This window comes from Hydractinia symbiolongicarpus, chromosome 1 (genome assembly GCF_029227915.1).
Source record: "Hydractinia symbiolongicarpus strain clone_291-10 chromosome 1, HSymV2.1, whole genome shotgun sequence".
NCBI classification, from domain to species: Eukaryota; Metazoa; Cnidaria; class Hydrozoa; order Anthoathecata; family Hydractiniidae; genus Hydractinia; species Hydractinia symbiolongicarpus.
The window spans coordinates 26,984,740-27,004,797 of NC_079875.1; the positions used below are offsets into that span (position 1 = coordinate 26,984,740).

The window sequence follows — 20,058 nt, forward strand, 5'->3', positions numbered from 1 at the left end:
AGAAACGCAGCAGCGGCAGAAATTAATGAAAATTTCAGAAGTTATTGTAAAAGTTAAGGTATGTTTTAAAGGTATGAATCGTGTTTAAACATGAAAAAGCTCCATTTGAACATGTATGGATACTTGTGTTTGCAAATAATATTATTAATTGTTTAGATTTATTATGAATATGTAGAAATCACTGAATCTAAATTAGATGTACCTAGTCTAAACTCCACTAACTCATACCATACAGCGTGGTGAAAAACGTAAATATTTTATCAACTGCAGAGACGAAAATTCACATGTCTTTCCCAAGCACTCAGTTTAAAATCCCTTGTTTTCACACACCTTATCGCTTTAATGTTAGTAACAAAAATGGTGGCTTACTTGTCTACACGAAAGATATTTTACCTACACGAGCCTTACTAGAATATAACTTACTTTCAGACATTCAAGTTTTTTCAACAAGAAAAATGGTGGTAATCAAAAACCACACATGAACAATACATTACGTCAGACCATTATGAAACGGTCTCAATTGAAAAATCGTGTCAATGAAACAAAAAACACGTCGCACATTAGAAGCTTTAACAAACAACGTAACCATGTGGTAAAACTTAACAAACTCGCTAAATTAGACTACTTTAGTAAACTTGATATTCGTAAAAACACAAAACCTTTCTAGCAAACAATTAAACCATATTTTTCTAATAAGCGTGCAAAGGGTGATGCTAATATTATATTAATTGAAAACGATAAAATTATAATGGAAAATAAAGACATTGCCGTTATTTTTAATTCCTTTCTTGAAAATATTGTGAACTCATTGGGCCGTTACAAATGGCCCATAGTTCCAGAAAACGAACCTTCAGATGAGGTAGGTACCATCACCAGAAAATATGCAAACCATCCCAGTATAGTAGCTATAAAAAGTAATTTTTCCATAAATCATAAATTTGCATTTAATCCAGTAACACTAAACGAATTCATAGAAGTTATTAAAAATACATCTACAAAAAAAAGCTACAAATGGTGAAATTCGTGTAAAAATTCTGAAAGAGTCTGGTCAATGCTTTAAAAAACTTCGTGATTGTATAAACGAGGATATAAAAAATAGTCGCTTTCCAAATTGCCTGAAAGAGGAAAATATAATTCCCATATTCAAAAAGGGTGACAAGACAGTAAAATCGAATTATCGGCCAATTAGTATTTTACCTCTTCTGTCGAAGGTCTACGAAAAACTTTTGTGCAAACAACTATCAAATTATATTGAACCCCTACTAAAGAACCTTTTTGTGGTTTAGGAAAACGCATTCGACACAACACGCTCTCTTTAAATTATTACAAGCTTGGAAACGTGAATTAGATAATAGAAGCTTTGTGGGGACAATACTAATAAATTTGTCTAAAGCTTACGACTGCTTACCCCATGACTTAATCATAGCTAAACTTGAAGCTTAGGTCTAAGCAAAAGTAGCCTTCAACTTATACTGGATTATTTATCCTCTCGCAAACAGAGAGCAAAAATCGGTGCTTCTTTGAGCGATTGGTTTCCAATATCTACATTAACGACCTTTTTTTTTCGTTGAAAAAACTGATATATGAAACTTCGCTGATGGCAACTCCTTTATTCTTGCGATCCGTTGTAACTAACCGCCTGCTTCACGATACAAAACATTTACTGGAGTGGTTTAAAATTTACTCACTTAAAGCAAATCCTGAAAAATTTTAATTTATGATCTTAAGCCGAAAAGTAAGGCAGCCGATAACATTACAGATAAATCAAATTTCCAACAAAAAGACTAATAGTGTGGTTTCGTTAGGAATTACTATTGACAATAAGTTACTATTTAATGACCATATTCAAATATATGCTCTACCACTAACTATAAACTCCATGATCTGATAGAGATATTGTAATGAACATATTAGGATACCCAAATTGACTGACAGCATCAATAAGAAATGCATGTTGCCATTGCCAGTATTGCGGTGAGAACCATTTAGTACTGAGAGGTTCTTTTGGCGTTGTACCCATATTTCTGCCACTGGCTATTGCACCAAGAAAATCATTAATTAGTATGGTCAATTTAGAGAATGTAGTTTCGTGTAAAATAACACACGAATTACTAACCTGATATGGTCTTGTACATGTACGTATCAAATTGATACTGTAGTAACTCAAAATGAATTAAAAAATACAATATTGCATTTTTACATTTTATCATAAATAATTTGTTTGCTGACAAGTGTGATGAACCACCATCAATTAAGCTTTCAAACAGTGACTTTGTGTAGTACATGATTTGCCATACTGCACTTTCTATTCCCCTTAAAGAAAATACTTCCCAAAACGGTATCTTTTTTCCATTTAACATCAAGTCGTGATAATATTTATTTTACATTATTTGTACATAAATTAATTCAGCGGTAGTAAGAGTCATTATTGTTCATTAGAAATGTAAAAGCTTCTTGCAATTGTTTTTTTCCGTTTCATCTTGCAAGGAAGAAATTTTTTCTTCAACGGTTAAGTCTGTCTTTATTAATGAAAAGCCGCATGTTTTTACTCTGTATCCATGCTGCTTTCTTTCATATTTTCCAATGTCAATATCAAAAATGCGTAATATATTCTGCTGTTCATATGTCATTCCAAGTAATTCCGTGGTAGACGTTTTTAGTGTGCATTTTAATCAACAATGAACACTTGCTACAGTATGTTTCTGATTTGAATTTTATCCAGTTGGTTAAAGATTTGGAAGTGGCATTGATATTAAATATACGTTGAAATTCTTCTTTTTTTCTATATTTTCCTGATCTTTCTGTTCATACTAAACATAAGAAAATATACAACTACAATTTCACGACATTGCAAATAAATTTAAAATTTTAATAAAGTAGTTACATTCTTATGTGGCACAAGAACATATGTTTTCCGATTTTTTCAGAAATAGCTACAGTCTTGCATATTTTCTAAAAGAAATGATACGAAAAGCAGAAAAAGTAGCAAAGGTAGTACTGATAAAAAATGAAATACTGGTGAATTTGTCTCAACTTGCCTGGTAACGTAATTATGTATAATCAAGAATATATAGTTATATTACTTTATATATTCATATGTTGATACACTAAAAAAACATGAGTAGTTCTTTAGTTAAAAAAAATGAATGTAAAAGGACATTTTCTTAAAATATTTTTGCAAGTGCAACATTTCATGTAATACTAAGTACACGTTAATGGAAAAAACTCATTGTTTCGTTTACATAACATGTCTTTGTTTATTTATTTACAATATATTTTTAAATTATTTGTCCTTTTTCTTCTTTTTGGTAACTTTAATGTGAACACATTTCTTTCGTCCAAATAAATCCTTTTTTTATATTTTATATATATTATACATACCTATATTCGGTAGTCTATTTGAAGTTTAAGATGTTATAAAGTTATGAATGCATTAAGCAGTTCAAAGTGGTTGGTACGACTTCTTCTGCTGATTCACTGTCCGATAATTGCTAAAATGTTGTAAGAATACTTGAACTTATATCAAAAATAATATGATAGATAGACGTACTATTTTTTTTGGAAAATTTTGTCCACAAATTGATCCTTTATTATTATCTGATGCACTTCCAGATAGTTCCTACATTATGAACATATGCAGCAGTACAATTACATGCAACATTTAAATTTCACACTAATAAATTATGTAAAATCATATGTTCCGGTAGCAATTCTTATGTAATTATTTAACGATGGAGTACATTTAAAATATTTCCATTCTGGCTTATCTGATCCTCCAGCCTTTGAAATATTGTCCAGATGGAAATGGACGTACTTGGCAACTTTTAAATGTAAGGCTGCTAGATACAGGCTAGCACCTATGCACATCACGTCGTTAATGTATTGCTCAAATCGTTCTTCTTTTTCTTCATCTTCTTGAACACCTGTTATGGCAATTGCAGCCTTTTTGTACTGCATACTATTTGCTTTCTCACTATCCAATTTATTGTTAAGGGGTCCAATTGCATTATTTACGGCCGTCACTCTATCGAACGCAAAATTGGAAATCGGACTCTTTATGAAAGATGGCAGCTTTGATATAACAACATCCCTATTCGGGGCAAGTGTAGCTGCAAATTCCTAATAGGCGACAGATGGTCTATTAAGCCACTCGCAGGTGAATAGTTTTAATTTCTTTTCGCAATCCCCATCCGTTGCAGTATTGGTAATGGTTGCTGGACCGTATGGTCTGAGGAAATCTTTCAGGAAATGATCAAAAAAGGACACTGCGCTTTTTGTTCGACGTGACATCTAAATATATTTAAAAAAATTTAAATGTTTTAGAGTAAATGTAAAATGTAATGGCACATTTTCATATAGCTTATTTTTTGAATAGCCTTAATGTTGATCCACAAATATCAACCCAGCGACTACTGACTTAGAATATTTCGCGCTGCTTGATACTTTACTCAAATCCCTGAAGATATAAAAGTAAAGCAGAAGTTTTTCTTCATTAAACTCTATGGTGGAGAACTGAAAGTTTTATATCAAAAACCTAGAAATAATCAATATAGAAAGTGTTGCGGAGCGTGGCACTGAGTCCCCTAGGTTCGCAAGCGAAAAATTTTAGATGCCCCTTTCGGTTGAATCGTACAATGAATCGTATAAAAAACAAAGTTCTCACGTGTTCCATGGTAGTCGATCAAACGGTTTCATTTTCGCCTTGATAAAACATTTCCTGGGGTTTCTGCATTGGCAGTACCGCAGTGTGTTCCGGACGCAATATTGCAAGAGCCAGTAACATATTTTGTTTAGAACCCGATGTATCAGAAAGTTCGGGTCAAGTTACAAGAAAAGGGAAAAATTTCTTTATCAGGAATTATTTTCTGGTTTAGAAATTATGAGATTTCCAGATCAATTTTCTGAAATTTATTCTGATTGAACCCAAAAAATGAATGAGATATATATATTTAAAGATCTTCAGTAGGTGTTAATTATTCCACGAGAACCGCTTGTTAGAATTTATATAAATGCCTCTTTCAAAACGAATGTAGACGTTTAAAACGGTGCCTATGGGGACCTTCTTTAGGGAGTCATTAAGAGCACATTAAAGGAGTCAAAATAAGTGCTCAAATGACTCTGCATTTATTGTGTAGAACGCTGAACAAAGTAATGTATAGAAACATGTGCTTTCAACGAACGGTTAAGAAGATACAGGAGTTTAGAAGTTTTTCTCACGTCAGAAAAAGTTCGCCAATGTATACAAATTATTTGTCAATCGCGTAAAGCTTGAAAGGCTGAATAAGAAAATGTATAGGATCGTAATGCATAAACAATCAACATGAAATAATGTTTTTGACGTCGTGATGTTTAATTTGTCGATTGACATTTACCTGTTCCTGGGTGACCTTATATTCGAGCTGCGCATGCAAAAAGTTCACTTTCAAAAATTAAATTTTTGTAGCGTAACATAAGAAAAAAATTAGTCAAACCCCTTGCTGGCATAATTTTTGCTCTTACTTTTTTCACAATATTTGTCTAAACAAGACGCTAGAATATCTTCATGCCTAATTTGCTACTAAATTTCCAAAAAACGCAGTGTATAATTGCACACGATTTTAAGTATTTTTACAATAAGAACAAAACCAAACTTTTTATTTCGGAGCTGAAACCGAAACGTCTTAACGTATTAAAGTTTAGTGACAAAGGACTGAATGCAATATATAAAAAACATATTTTGTTGCATTATAATTTATCCAATCCAGTTAACATATAATTCCCCGTTCCCTCTATACGGCTAATTCGCAATGCATTATGGTAGTTGTATTCTACAGTTTTCCCTCCCAGAAGCGAGAGTTTGTAAATAAATAACAGCATTCTTTTTATTGTGGCGATAATAACAAAAAGCCGTTATTGTTTGTGATAATTTTCAAATCTCCTCAAGAAAATCATTATCTCCCTTATCCAAAACCCGTGTTATTGATGTAAACATTTAAATATTGTTAGTTAGTGAGGTTTTAGGAGTGAAAGAAGTCGAAATGGAAGTAATAAATAAGGATACAGATTTAGATATAATTTTAAGCTCTACAGATCTTGGGCCTAGCTTTTCTCAAAGCTCTTGTGTGGTACCAAGACCTGTTTTTAAAGAATTAACAAATGCCGAGAGGGACGAAGAAGTGGAGGAAAGAACACACGAAGATATAAGTCAATGGTCAACTGATCTTGCAGCTATGCCTTCGATCACCCAGGAGAAAATTCACCAATATTTAGTTCTTGGAAATAGCTGTGATAGCAAGCCGAAGGGTGCTACAAAGCATAAAATTCTTGGATACCAACTATTCAAGGAGAGCTACGTGAAGAAAGTGAGAGTTAAAAGTAATGTTATGGCTGAAAAATTAACTTTTCTTGTGAAATGTTTTGTAGCTGCTTCCATGAAAAGAGAAAAATATTCTGTTTATGTCCACCTGTGTCAAAGAAGTGGTGATATTTTGTATGCGAAATGTTTATGTAAAGCTGGAGCAGGAGGATGCTGTAAGCATGTCGCAGCAGTTCTATTTCAATTGGTTGAATACAAACAGTTGGACTTAAAAATTGTCCCTGATGACAAGACATGCACAGATTTGTTACAAAAATGGCATGTACCTGGAGAAAGTGCAAATTCTGCACCAATAAAATTTTCTGCAATGGCATTCGAGAAAGCAGACCTTACGAAAGACACAAATGAAAGTCGCAAAAGACCGTTGGTCACAGGAAATAGAAAATTTTGTTCTACACCACTGTTTGCACATGAGCCCTCAACCGAAAAAGTCAAAAAATTAGCGACAGACTTATTTGAAATAGGGCAAGGAACTTCAATGGCATATTTATTACAAGGAAATGACTATAAACCATCATCATTTTATGACACATCTATAAAAGAATTTAATTTTGAACAGACAAACAGTGAAACAGTTGAATTACGTCCGACAGTTAATTTATTTTTGCAGGCTCTTGACTTTGAACCAGAAATAGCAGAGTTATCAGATGAGCAAAAGTCATTTGTAAACAATTTCATTCATGTCAATGCCGAACAAGTTCGAGACATAGAAAAATCCACATGTACTCAGTATAAATGTGATATGTGGTACACAGAAAGAAAGAAACGCATAACATCATCCAATTTTGGATCTATTATAAATAGAAGAAAAAATATACATCCAAAAAGCATATTACAAAAATGTCTAAATAAAAATAAAAACTTTACATCAGAGGCCTGCAAATGGGGCTTAGAAAATGAAGTTAATGCTCTAAACTGGTATCAAACCGAGAAAAATATTGAAGTCGAAAAATGTGGTTTCGTTATTAATCCAAAATGGCCGTGGTTAGGTGCAAGTCCTGATGGCGCAACAACTTTGAATGGGAATGCTCGATTGATTGAGGTGAAGTGCCCATATTCAAAAAAGGATTGCTCTATTTCTGACGCATGCAAAGATAAAAATTTTTTTTTACAAATATCGAATGGCAAGCCAAAACTCAAAGAAAGACATAATTATTTTCACCAATGTCAAGGTGTGATGGCAGTAACACAAGTCAATGAAATTGATTTTATTGTTTATACAAAAGTTGACCGACATGTGGAAACAATAGTTTTTCAAAAGGAAAAATGGAACAGAATTACTTTGCCTGAGCTAACACACTTTTATTTCACTTTCATGCACAGCAACATTACAGAACAACAGTGTGAGTAAATAAAATTGTTTCCTCACAATATTGTTTTGTCTTTATATTTCATGATCTAGTATATATATATATATAGTGTACGAAAGTTTATAATTTTTAGTCATTCGTATTTACATCTGGTACCAACTGTGGTAAAAAATTAACTAAATAACAACAAATAACCCATATCTTATTGAGTTCAGCAGCCATTGATAGTTTGAAAACTGTTTGTAAAATTCGGTAATTTTTTATACGTTCGATTGCTCGTTCGACATGTACACGTACAGATGCTATTCTTCTAGTTTCGTTTTCCTCTAATAAACTTAGCTGAGGTTTTCCATCTAAAAATGGTGGAATATTTAATGTTACTCCATCAGGTAAATCTTCCTCGAGCTCAAATCCTCTATCAGCCATCACAGAATCCCCAGGCTCTAGCAAATCGTATATACCACTATCTTTTGTTATTCGTTTATCCGAAAAGCGTCCACCATACAAATCAGAGACAAATGTCACTGATCCATCAGGAGCTATTCCGACTAATCCTTTTGCTGAATTATGGTGTTTGTAATTTGAAAAGGTACTGGACTGTGTGCGATATGACGTAGGCATTTCCACAAATACTTCTGTACAATCTAATATGACACGGGTATTTGGGTAACTTTTTTGAAAACATTTCGGCATTCTATTTTGTACTGTTTCTTTTGAAGCCCATATTGGAAGCATACGGAATTGTGAATGTAAAAAATCTGTCCATGTAATCAATATTCTGCTTATGTGACTTGTCGACATATTAAATCGAACAGCCATATCTTCTAACAAAAGTCCACATCGAATTCGAACCAGTATCATAAAGAATTCTTCTTCTGCGCTCAATGATCGTGATCGGCCTCGTTTTGTAGAGTTTATATTTTTTGTATTTTCAGTGTTAGTATTTGAACCCCAATATATTAGTTTATTTGCAGCTGGTTGTAAATATTCTAAAACTGCTTTGAATAATTTATAAGATTCGAATCCGGTATAAAACTTAAAGTGTGCTTCATTGTGTTTAAACCGGTCAATTGAAAATGCTATGTCACTTATAGTGGCTTGTTGTTTTTCAATAGTTTGATCAAGTTCCTTTTCATGAATTCTCATACAACTAATTTCGGCTCTCAATTTTTCCAACTCTTGTTTTAACTCTTCCTCCACAGATAATTCTGCAGCAATGTCATTTGTCGTAGCCCTCACAGGAGAAAATAGTTGCAATTTACAGTTTGTACTGTTGAGAGTTTTTCTTGGTTTGCTAGCTGTTGGTTTGATAGTTTTTGGGACTATTGTGGGAACATTGTTCATATATGTCTTCTTTCCACCAGTGAAATGAACAGAGCAAACTCTATGCGATGTAGAAGGTACAAAATCCTTTCTACTGATCATAAAAAGCCATTTCTTTCGAAGCTCTGAGTCTTTAGGAATGACATAAAAAGATAAGTCTGGATTCTTCTTTGAGTTGTTTTGACAGAGAGGTACACAGCAAGTTATCCCTCCTCCTTTACTTTTAGCTTGCAATAAAAAGCTTGAACTTGATGAAAAGTTTGAGCCAATGCTTGCAGGAGAGCCCAAGTTTTGAAAAAAACTGTTGTCTTGATTAGAATTTTGTATATCGCTTTGGTTTTGAGTAGAATTAAGGATGAAGTGTACTTGTTCGGCCATTTTTGTTACTACGAATGGTTTGTTTACGTTTTCGCGGAATACAACTACCATAATGCATTGCGAATTAGCCGTATAGAGGGAACGGGGAATTAACATATTTAATTAACATATACGCTAACAAAGATTTGTTTTTGACCTTTATCAACTTTTTTTGTATGTGACATTTTGAGTGATATATATTATGGGTGAGATGTAGTTTGAAATGCTTTGGTAAACTTCTTTCCGAATGATTTTGGCATTGTCAGAGGATCAGAGCAAGTAATATTAGTAGATTTAGATTTTAAATGTCACATTATACTGCAGTTGGTGGATACCTTCAATTTTTTGGTCATTTATATAATAATGCAGATTGTAATGTTCGCACTGCTGTATTGTTTGTTTTTTTAATGGACGTATATCTGTTACATGAATTAAATGAGAAATCAGTGGATTCTTCAACGGGATCTAGTTAAGATTAGGATCTAGTTAAGCTAGTTAAGATTAATGTATTAGTTATGATTACAACAAACGACGATGTCATCAAAACACGCCTTGTCACCATAACATTTGCTGAGATAAAGATTCATCAAATACACATTACATCCCGGGCCTGGATTCAAACTGTCAAACTGGCTATTCTTTTATAATTGCGAGAACTTTATTTTGCGACTTTGTTCGCCTGGAAAAACTTTCGCAAATCTAAAAATTGTAAAATATTTATAAAAAATCTTGAGATTTGGGATTTATAGGTTTCGAATTGTTCGCTGAGAATGGCAAGAATTATGTTAACAATAATAAAGTGTAAATAAACAATGTGAAAAAATACTCAAAAAACTTTTGCAAATCTAAAAATAGTAAAATGTAAAAAAATACTTCGGACACATAAAAATAAATCATATAGGTTAAAGTCAAAACATGTGGTTTTGATTTGTGGCTTTAAAAATAGCCTTTTTGACATTTTTTTAGTCCATGTCTAGGACCCTCTTAAAGCACATTTTCTTGAATTCTGCTTAGCAGCATTATGCTCTAACAAGTGTAAAGTAACTTGTGGCTCAACTCCATTACAAGCGCTCTTTTTGTCACATTTAACGAAACTGCTTGCATTTTTTGTTTACCCTCCACAAACCTCCACAACTACAAATATTATAATATAAAAATCATTGTTAACAACTTTGCATGCTCGCAGAAGTGCAATAAACGGCGTGCGATTTTTTAAAGTAGCCTTTGAAAATCGAAACCTAGAATGTAGCCTGTGAAGAATATATCCAACCTTGGAGCGTTTTTTCAGAAATTTCTTCCGCCTGAAAGTCTTTCGTGTGGCATCCATTTCATCGATTTTTTAAAATTATCTTATTACTGTTCTTAAATCGTAGGCATATGTGTTAATGCTCTTACCTTTTAAATAATAACGATCGTGGCCTGTAATCTTCCCCTGTAAACGATATTTCAAGACGCCTTTTAACTTTTTACTTAGTGAAACCTTGGAGGAAAGAATACGGAAGGAGAAACAACTCTTTTAATTCTATTGAAACACTGCGTGAGGTTCTAGCAGGTGTCTGTATAGAAACTTAATTTGAAATTTTGGCGGTTGTGTGATTAAATTATTCGTGAATAACAATTCGCAACTATGATTGGTTATAAAAACAATTAGATAATTTGATGATGAATTTGATGATAATACCAAAACAAGAAGCCACATTGAAATTGGTAAAATTTCTTTTGTTCTTATGTTAACATAATTAGCGAAGAAGCACATGTTCGACACTTTTGTAAACAAAAAGAAAAAGTTTATATCTCGTTTTAAAACGACGTTCTGTTATAAAAAGTTATTTCTTTAGTTAGAATAAACATTATTCCAGCACACATTTTGTCGGCACACGTCCGGCGCATATCTATCTATATTGTTTTTCATGATCAAAGTGGTATACTCAAGCCTGCAAAAATAGGCTAATATCATGGTTAAACGCTTATTTCCAAACGTATTGTTGACGTTTTTAACATCAATGTTTACCGACTTATATTAGGCACACTTTCCATACAAATATCGCGTGCATGCAGCGTGTTACAGTCAGATTTCAATAGAAAAAAGTTAGCCCCTATTAAAGGAGAATATGGAATTTGATCAATTTTTTGCGAAAAAGACTCGGTCGAGAACCTCACGCACTGATTCTTTTGAAATTAAAAACAATAGAAAATTCAATACATTGAAAGCGTACAGAAATGAAGTTGTTTCTCCTTCCGTATTCTTTCCTCCAAGGTGAAACTGCCCAGCTGACATAAAAACGTCCTAACTTATTAAGATTAATGTATTAGTTATAATTGAGCGACGATGTCATTTAGTGGAGATATACGTCTTTAAATCACACCGTATGTGATGTCCTAGAAACGTTTCCAAGACGTTCCCACGTATTCAATGTTGATTTTAAACATTTCTAATTACTGGAGGTATCGTGTTATCAGATAAAGATGCATGTATGCAGACAGTTAGAATTGACGATGTCACAATTCCAGAAATTATAGAAAACGATAACATAATGCTTTCATTTCTATTATTAAAAAAAAACAGTTAAAAAGAATTTTAAAATAACATTTCTGAAAAATAACAGAGAGAATAAAAGGACGCGTAATTGATACAAAAAACATTGAAATATCAAGGGGAACATTTGGTTATATGGACGGCGTTTTTATATCTCAATTACAGAATGTATAGTCAATCTATACCATACTTATACTTTGCTAAAAGTAAAGTCGCATTTCCTTAACAAACTCGGAAGTTTACTGTTACACATTTCAACAGCAACAGGCAACATTTTGCATTCTTACCTAATTTGAATGTGTAAAAATCAATTAGTCATAAAACTGGTCTTGAAAAAGCTATAAAATAAGACGTACTGTTCGAATACAAATATTATTGCAACACAATAACAACAAAACATGCAGTATTCTTTAGCGTAACAGATTATTTAAATGACAGAAACTTACCTCTTTTGAAGACAATTGGTTGAATAAAACATGTGACTGATAGCCTTGTGGTACAGCGTTGGCTTCCAGAGCGGCAGGTTTTGGGTTCAAACCCTGGCCGAGTCATGCCAGAGACTATGAAAGTGTGAATCTATCCTTTCTTCTTAGCGTTCAGGACGAGAATAGGATTGATATTATAGACGGTTCTCTAGTTGAGCGATTGCTGTGCTTGCACGACTTTTGTAGCTCAAATGAGAACTTTAAATGCGCTAAGACCCCCTTCGCAGGAACCTCGTTTGATGGCAGTACCAATAGGAACTGAAGAGGCTAACCTGGGTAAATAATTTCAATAATGACGTACGCAACATAGCTGTCCTGTATTGTACCTGCGGTTTCGTCTGTTAGGGCGAAGCAATTATTTAGCTGTCCTGTATTGTACCTGCGGTTTCGTCTGTTAGGGCAAAGCATTTATTTATCACTCCATTAAATGTTGCCCAAGAAGTTTATCCTTGGAGTATACAGGCACAAATGAAGTAATCTATGTATTAAAACATTTTAAAATTTGTCAAGATCTCTTGAGTTGCCACGGATACTGGTATAAGTATAGATACTACAAGTACTTTGATGCTGTCCTGCAAGCTACAAAACATAAAAGCATAGCTACAGCTTGACAATAAAACCTAATAAATGTCAATTTCATGTGGAATAGTGCACCAAGGTATCGATTTACACTTTAATATTCTCTACAATTCGAAGTTAATGTCTAACCATAAGACTAACTGGTCAAAACTTCACCAAACAGAACATTATTGTCCTTGCAGGTACATAACATGACAGCTATGTGAATAATGTCACATAACTTTCCGTCTTATAACACTTGCTTTATCTGCATTGCGATGTAGTTACTTCTATTCTCGCTTTACCTAATATAGCCTTTTCAGTTGAGAAACCGTGAAAGCACAGACAGCGCTTGATTGGACAGCTAGTAAGACATCAATGATATTCTCATAATCGCTAATCGCTACGCAGAAAGTTTATACCACAAACATCAACCCGCTCTCCCTTATTATAGAGCGCATTTCTCCAGTTTCCGACACCAAGGCAGGGACCGTAAACATTTACTGCCGCTGTGTTAATGTGGACCGTGGAAAAGTAATTTTTTAACCTAAGTGGTATTGTCTTGGTACCGGCGACACAAACCAGAACTGTGTTAATATATAGCATGCTAATTCACTTTTGGACACATGAGCGGGGTAAGTATCAAGATGCGTTTTTTTATGCGTAAAGCAAGAAAAGAAAAAATGATTGATTTTGTATTTAATTTTTAAAATTCCAGTTTTCTACATGCTGGATAAACTGCACATTTGTACATTTTGGAAATATATATCATGGGACAGCTTTAGGACGCAGAATCTTTATTTCAGATGGTCTTCTTTTATTTTTCCTCATCCACTTAAAATCCTCTCTATCCTTGCCACCATTGTGGCACCACACAGGAATGGTCCCGGGTGCCATTTTCTGTACTCTCTGTTTAATTACTTAAAGAAATTAATTAAGCACAAGAATAATTTAGAATTACCATCCTTTTCTAACTTTCGCTGTTTTCGTTATTTTCATTACACCAATGTCTCCTTTCGTCCTCTTCCATGGCATCCTGAGCAACAATTTCCAACTCTGGTTGTTTATGTTACTTTTCGTAATCATACGGTTGCTATTGGATGACAATTTTCACCTTTATTTTGTAGACAAAATGCACTTGACAAATCATATTTGTAATTAACAACGAAAACTGGGTGGTATTCAACAGACATTACTTTATAGTAAATGTTTTTTTAATGTTAAAATAACACAACTGTAAACATTTTTTACCCGGTTGTGAATAATTTTATGACATTATAAAACATAACCGTAAAAAGAATATCCAGTTACGAACAATGCTGTTACTATTTCTTTTGGAATGAAAGATCAGGTGTTGGTGCTGTTAGAAATTTAATTCCTAATTTTCATCAAACTTAAAATTAGGAGTTAGTACATACATAATAAGCACAATGAATATCATTTTCGGAGACTGAACTCAAATCTGAAAAAATATGTTTTGTGTTTCTTTCATCTATTATTATTATACATAAATAGCCACGCACAATTTGCTTTAATACGTCTCAAAAGTAAAATATTTCTTGACAAGGTAGTTTTGTTGGTATTTCACATGTCATTTCAAAAGCAGTTCGCAGTGTTGTTTTCTATGTCAACTTTGGATTTTTTGTACACTATGACGTATGCAAATGACACTGTGTATGACATGTATTTACCTTTATCATATTTACCTAGGGAGAGTACCATTCCGATGGAAATATGGTAATAAATATATCAGGATACTCAAATTGATTGACAACATTAATAAGAAATGCATGTCGCCAGTACTGTGGTGAGAACCATTTTCCAACCATCTCACTGACTATAGCACCTTAACAAAATAATAAATTAGTATAGTTAAAAAATTTCCACTGTTTGACTCCAAAGCGAAGCCTTAAGATTTCACCAGCGCCGAATGTTGGCTTCCTGTAAATGGCCAGTTTTAATGCGATTAATATTTTTGCGAAGCGAAATTGTGGAGCACATTTGATACACGCGAGGTATACCAAGAGAATTATCTGACTGATATTTTCTCACGAAAAAAACGGCTATCGGCTAATTTGAATTATCGTGTATTTTACAGACCTAACACAAATACATATTTTAAGTGATTAAAAACACATATTTGGTTAGTTTTTGTGTATTTATGTTCGTATCATTATGTGGGATTGTATTTGCATACAAAATGATTGTAAAAAATTTTTCTTCATTTTTTATAGTTTTGGAAAGCTTGTACCTTTTCTTTGAAAGTGCATTTTATTAATTTGAACGTTTTTAACGCGCAAAAACGTGTTGTATTTATCGCTTCATTAATAAGAAGATTTTAAAATATTAAATTATCAGCTTACATTGGTATATTTACGTGTTATCCTTTTCATGCAGCAGAAGAAGAGTGAGTTGTGAAGGTCTGGATGATTCAATTTTTATTTTCACATGTCTTGGTTTTAATGTACCTAGCTAGCTAATCTACTACTGCCGGTGAAATAATTAAAAGTAGAAACTTAGAATACTATATGTCCAGGGTCTGGGGAAGTGTATATTAGGCACCAGAGAGTAGTATAGGTAGTGTTCATAAACTTCACTTCTGGTTAATATGGTTTCTGGTCTTATCCCTAATTTTGAAATCGATTTATTAGGACATTTCCTTAGTTATTATATATATAACTGCTGGAGATGGAAACTGATTTTAGCATGCAGTTTTGGAAACAATTTATAAAAAAATTGAACCAAATTGCTGGAACCCATGAAGACTTACGAGTTGCAGCATCAATATTTGTGCGTCAACACCGTTATGAAGATTTTATTTTAACCTTGGAAGATACACATATAAGTGAGAGTGCTAATGAATCAATTTTTGATCAGTTTAATTTTACTAAAACAGACAGTACACATGTACACTTTGTTGGGGTACGTTGAGTGAACTGTATTATTTCTTCTAACCACGTTGGCTAAAAGTATGTTTTTAGATAGTAACTTTAAAGTGTAACAACTTTTAAAATTAAAGTGAAATTACCATTTCCAGTAACCACTGCTAAAAATTTTGCGATCTAATGATGCCACTGGAGTAGAGCCAAACTTTTTGCCACTTTCAATAGCATTTATATAAAAATTGAAAGGTGCATTTCTTATATGAAAATATATATTACTTGTGGCAATGTAATAAGTACTTAAAACATACCAGAAACTTTTTTTTTTTACATCCAACGATCGTACTGATATTGGAGGAGTTCAAAATTAACGGAATAATCAACAATTTCACTACAACATTTTACAATAAATGATTTTTTTTCACTTAGCCTGCTTGAGGCACCCCGATTGTGCTTTCACACAAGTTCGTATTTGTCGAATTTGCGTTCATGTTTGTAAGGGAACAGGGTTTATCGTAGGTGAGTAAACGCGATTGACGAAAAATTGCCTTCTACGAAATTCCAACCAATCGTTTCTGTTTGAATCTTTCTTACTTCAGTCATTTATCGTATAATGTAATAATACTTAATACAGAAAAAGAATATACTTTTTCATCGTGAAGTAGCAAGTGACAGCGTGTGTTCGACCATGAATGTGAATTCAATTGCTTCAACGTTTTCTAAATTTATTAAAAAAAACAGAAATATATAGAAAATAGTCGATAAAACCCGTGGAAAAACCCACTCACACATGATAACAGTAAAAAAGAACCGTTCTTTTAATTTTAAAGTAAGCAATGATCTGTCAAGAGACAAAAAATTTTCTTGGAAATTGGTTTTTACGTTGCCTCTATTGTGTAGAGCTTGAACTGCTGATCAAGAAAGCGTATATGATCATAAAATGCTTGCTGACGGCTGCAATGGCCCGTCAAAACTTTTTTTATAAATTTGAGTACCTGTTGCCTACATCGTATAGATCTTAAAACGATGATCAAGAAAATGTATAGGATCATGTACTTTAGACAAACGGTTGCAGAGATATTAGGATTTTAAGATTTTTTGATGACGTCATATACCCGTCCATTCCCAAACGGATTTTGGAACCCAGGTTTGGAAAATACCCAAATTGGTCCCAGGTGCTCCCTAGTTACCCACGTGGTGAAAAAACATTGACGACACCACCTCGTTTCTAAGTTAGCGATAGCTTGTTGCCTGTATAAATAATGCCCTATGTATCATATGTACCAAAAAAGGCGACCTTAACGACTTTGCATGCGAAAGACAAAAATGCTGTCAGTGAGAGTAGCTTTTTTTGTGCACGCCCAACTGGGGAAAAACAGCATCAAATTTTTCCTTAGGTAAACGGATAGTGAATTGATTGCTATCAATTTCGATGCATAAATAATTCCGGGTGCAGGATGGACCGTTTATGTTTTCTGCGTCTAAAGGTACTCTAAGCATTTAAAGACCTTTTAAATTAAAATAATGATATTCTAACATGCGACTTTTGGAGGAATTACCTTTTATACAGTTATCTAGATAATGCAGCAGCTGCCGAATGGCAGCTAGTGGGTAAAGAATCCAGTCGAGTAAGTCGGAATATCTTCCATGCCGTTTGTAGCCAAATAGATGCCAGTCATTTGGGTGAACTGGGCACAACTTGAAGGCATGTTTGACATCCAGTTTTGCTAGAAAAAATTTTCAGCCAAGTAATCCCGTGATGATTAAATGTCCAAAATCACCCGACTTGTACCATCTATTTTTGCGCTGCACGTTATTGGGATCAATGATAATTTGGAAAAAGTAACCAAAGAGACGAACTCCATGTCCTCTATGTAACTTTTTTAAAATAGCCCCGTTGACTATGACGACGACTATAAATTCGAGAAAACTAATGCTTATACATGGTTTTAGATTGGAAGGGCAATGAAAACCATTAGCCATTATAGTATTATTACAAGCTCGTGAGCTTGTATTAAAACGCAAATGTGGCCTACAAGAATGGAAATTTTTGCCTCTCTGAGCACCGACACGGGAGTCGTCGTGTGTTCGAATCTCATCTTGGTAACTATTTTTACTTTTTTTTTCTTTTTTCTTTTTTAAAAAGACAAGTGTTCAAAACACTTATTTAACTAGCTAGTAAATAAAGGTGTTTCCACCAAACTTTTTAAAAGTGAATGTAGGCAGAATTAACTGAATTAATGACTTTCGCAAATTTTGGGGTTTGTGGGTTTGTGGTCTTTCTTCTTCCTGTCAGTCGGTTCACCCAAGACGGACCCATCGAAAATTAAAATTTCGAGGAATTTTCCTTTCAGGAAGATCTCACAAATCAATTTTAAAAAATAACTGCGTAGTGTGTAACAAATATTATTGCGTATCTGAATAGGAAAATATGTCGTGTCTAACTTCGTAACAAAAATCCCAATTTGATAGACAACATTTTGTAAACTTTATTCGCGAGGTTGTTTGCGTATATCATACGTCTTGTTTTAGTTCTAATTCTGAGTCGTTAGTTGACAGCTCAACTTTGCCGAAAAGAATAAAGTCGGTTTGGAATAAGGCAGCACCATATCATGATGGTAGGATTTCAAGCCACCAGTCTGTCTTTCCTAGCCTGTGATTTTAGGTCATTATGATGGTGTAACCTATCTACTTTGGTGGACAGATGTCATTTTGAAAAAATATTTGGCACAATTAATATGGCAAACAAAAATTAATTTTGGTCACATAACAAATTGCTGACGTCAAGATTAAAATATGACGCAAAATAATAATTAGAAATTCTGCTGGAGCGCTATAGTACAGTATGTTCTAAAGCAGACACATAATAGTGTTTCGGGTGTAATATCTTTTTGAAAAATAATTTTTTTTTGAATTTTTTGCCGAAAAGTAAACCCGTCAAAGCAAAAACATTCTCAGAAATAAATCTCTGTATTCTCCCTTTCACAAATAAAGTTGAAGGCAACAAAGTATAAACCACTAGTTCTTAGCAATTGTTTTTCCCTCTAAAGCTTACCAAGTTTTTAGTAATTGTGAAATAGTATTTTTCCCCCCAAAGCTTACAACCCACTCTCTTATCAAACAGATAAGAAAATCAAAGAGCTGGCTATGGAGGGATGTCAATGGAACGGCTATAAAGGGCAGGACGAAGATTGACACGGAAGGGCGTGGTGGTGTAGGTAGACGTGTTGGTGTTGATAGGCTGGGTTGGTGTTTATAGGTCGGATGGGGTAGGAGTATGGAATGATAAGCGAGGATAACGGGGTTTACAGATAAAATGGACGTAAAGGTTAAAGACTGGGGTATAGATTAAAATTGTAATATAAGTAGGCACGGACGATTTGGAATATGGGAACGGGGTGATGGTTGATCAGAAATTGCTTAAGACCGTTTCCTCGCTGTCCCCCGTTTGCTGTATCTTTTTGTTAAGGTTGGATGATAGTCAAGAGTTTTGGACGAAGACATGTGATTTCAAATTTGGTCTTAAAAGTATTTATAGTATTAATAACATGTTGCTGAAAGTGCCAACACTACTACCAATTCATTAACGTTTTCGTGTGTAGCTAATTTAAAAGTTGCTTAAATTAAGTTTGTCATAAGCATTCCGTGAATTACTGCTTGTTAGTAGTTAAGCTTGTCTTGTAAGAACAAATAGAGAAAAAAGTCTTTAAATTTGTAACTATGTGATTATGACCAAATTTTTGCACTTTTTAGTTACAGATATTCAATGCGAGACAACTAAAATTAGCAAGTCAAGAAAATTCGAAACAATAGTAATAGTAATAATTTTTAAATAGTACATACATTAATACATTAAATATTCAATAAATTGGTTAAAGTTACATGTTATAGCAGAGACAATGTTATGTAATATATCGGGTAACATTGATGGTTTTGACGAAGTTAAATCTTAAAGTAGCCAATATATTATTTCCAATAATATTTTAATGCGTAGCATATTACATCTTTCTGTAATATAGGCAAATTTAGTATGTTTTGTAAGCATTATATATTTTCAAGCTATAGTCATTCTAAAAACATATTGAAAATAATTAGAATAGTATTTGGCAAAAAAGTTAAAAACATCGAGGCTGAAACTAAAACACACTGGTCTTATAAAAACAACGTGTATATCCTATAGATAATTTATATAAACTGTATAAAGTAATCGCCTAGGATTTGAGCAAACCAAGAAATCTTAACAAGCCAGACA

General features: G+C 33.4%; 2 protein-coding genes across 2 annotated transcripts; one reads left to right on the top strand and one right to left on the bottom strand.

Moving 5' to 3' along the window:
* The first annotated feature begins 478 nt into the window (after nucleotides 1-478).
* On the top strand, nucleotides 479-1,443 carry LOC130625045 (uncharacterized). Its single transcript, XM_057440155.1, has 4 exons — nucleotides 479-592; nucleotides 698-859; nucleotides 975-1,228; nucleotides 1,287-1,443. Exons 1-4 carry the CDS (start codon nucleotides 479-481, stop codon nucleotides 1,441-1,443), a joined length of 687 nt encoding a protein of 228 aa, XP_057296138.1.
* A 6,351-nt stretch (nucleotides 1,444-7,794) lies between these two features.
* Nucleotides 7,795-8,526, bottom strand: LOC130625137 (uncharacterized). Its single transcript, XM_057440237.1, has one exon. The coding sequence runs from the start codon at nucleotides 8,524-8,526 to the stop codon at nucleotides 7,795-7,797; it is 732 nt and encodes a 243-aa protein (XP_057296220.1).
* Nucleotides 8,527-20,058: the final 11,532 nt, after the last annotated feature.

What these genes read in the sequence shown, in the direction of transcription:
- LOC130625137 (XM_057440237.1), bottom strand. Translation starts at nt 8,526, where the DNA reads ATGATACTGGTTCGAATTCGATGTGGACTTTTGTTAGAAGATATGGCT.
- LOC130625045 (XM_057440155.1), top strand. Translation starts at nt 479, where the DNA reads ATGAACAATACATTACGTCAGACCATTATGAAACGGTCTCAATTGAAA. An exon ending in AAAACGAACCTTCAGATGAG is followed by an intron (nt 860 to 974) that starts GTAGGTACCATC and finishes ACGAATTCATAG; the next exon opens with AAGTTATTAAAAATACATCT. An exon ending in AAGGTCTACGAAAAACTTTT is followed by an intron (nt 1,229 to 1,286) that starts GTGCAAACAACT and finishes TTTGTGGTTTAG; the next exon opens with GAAAACGCATTCGACACAAC.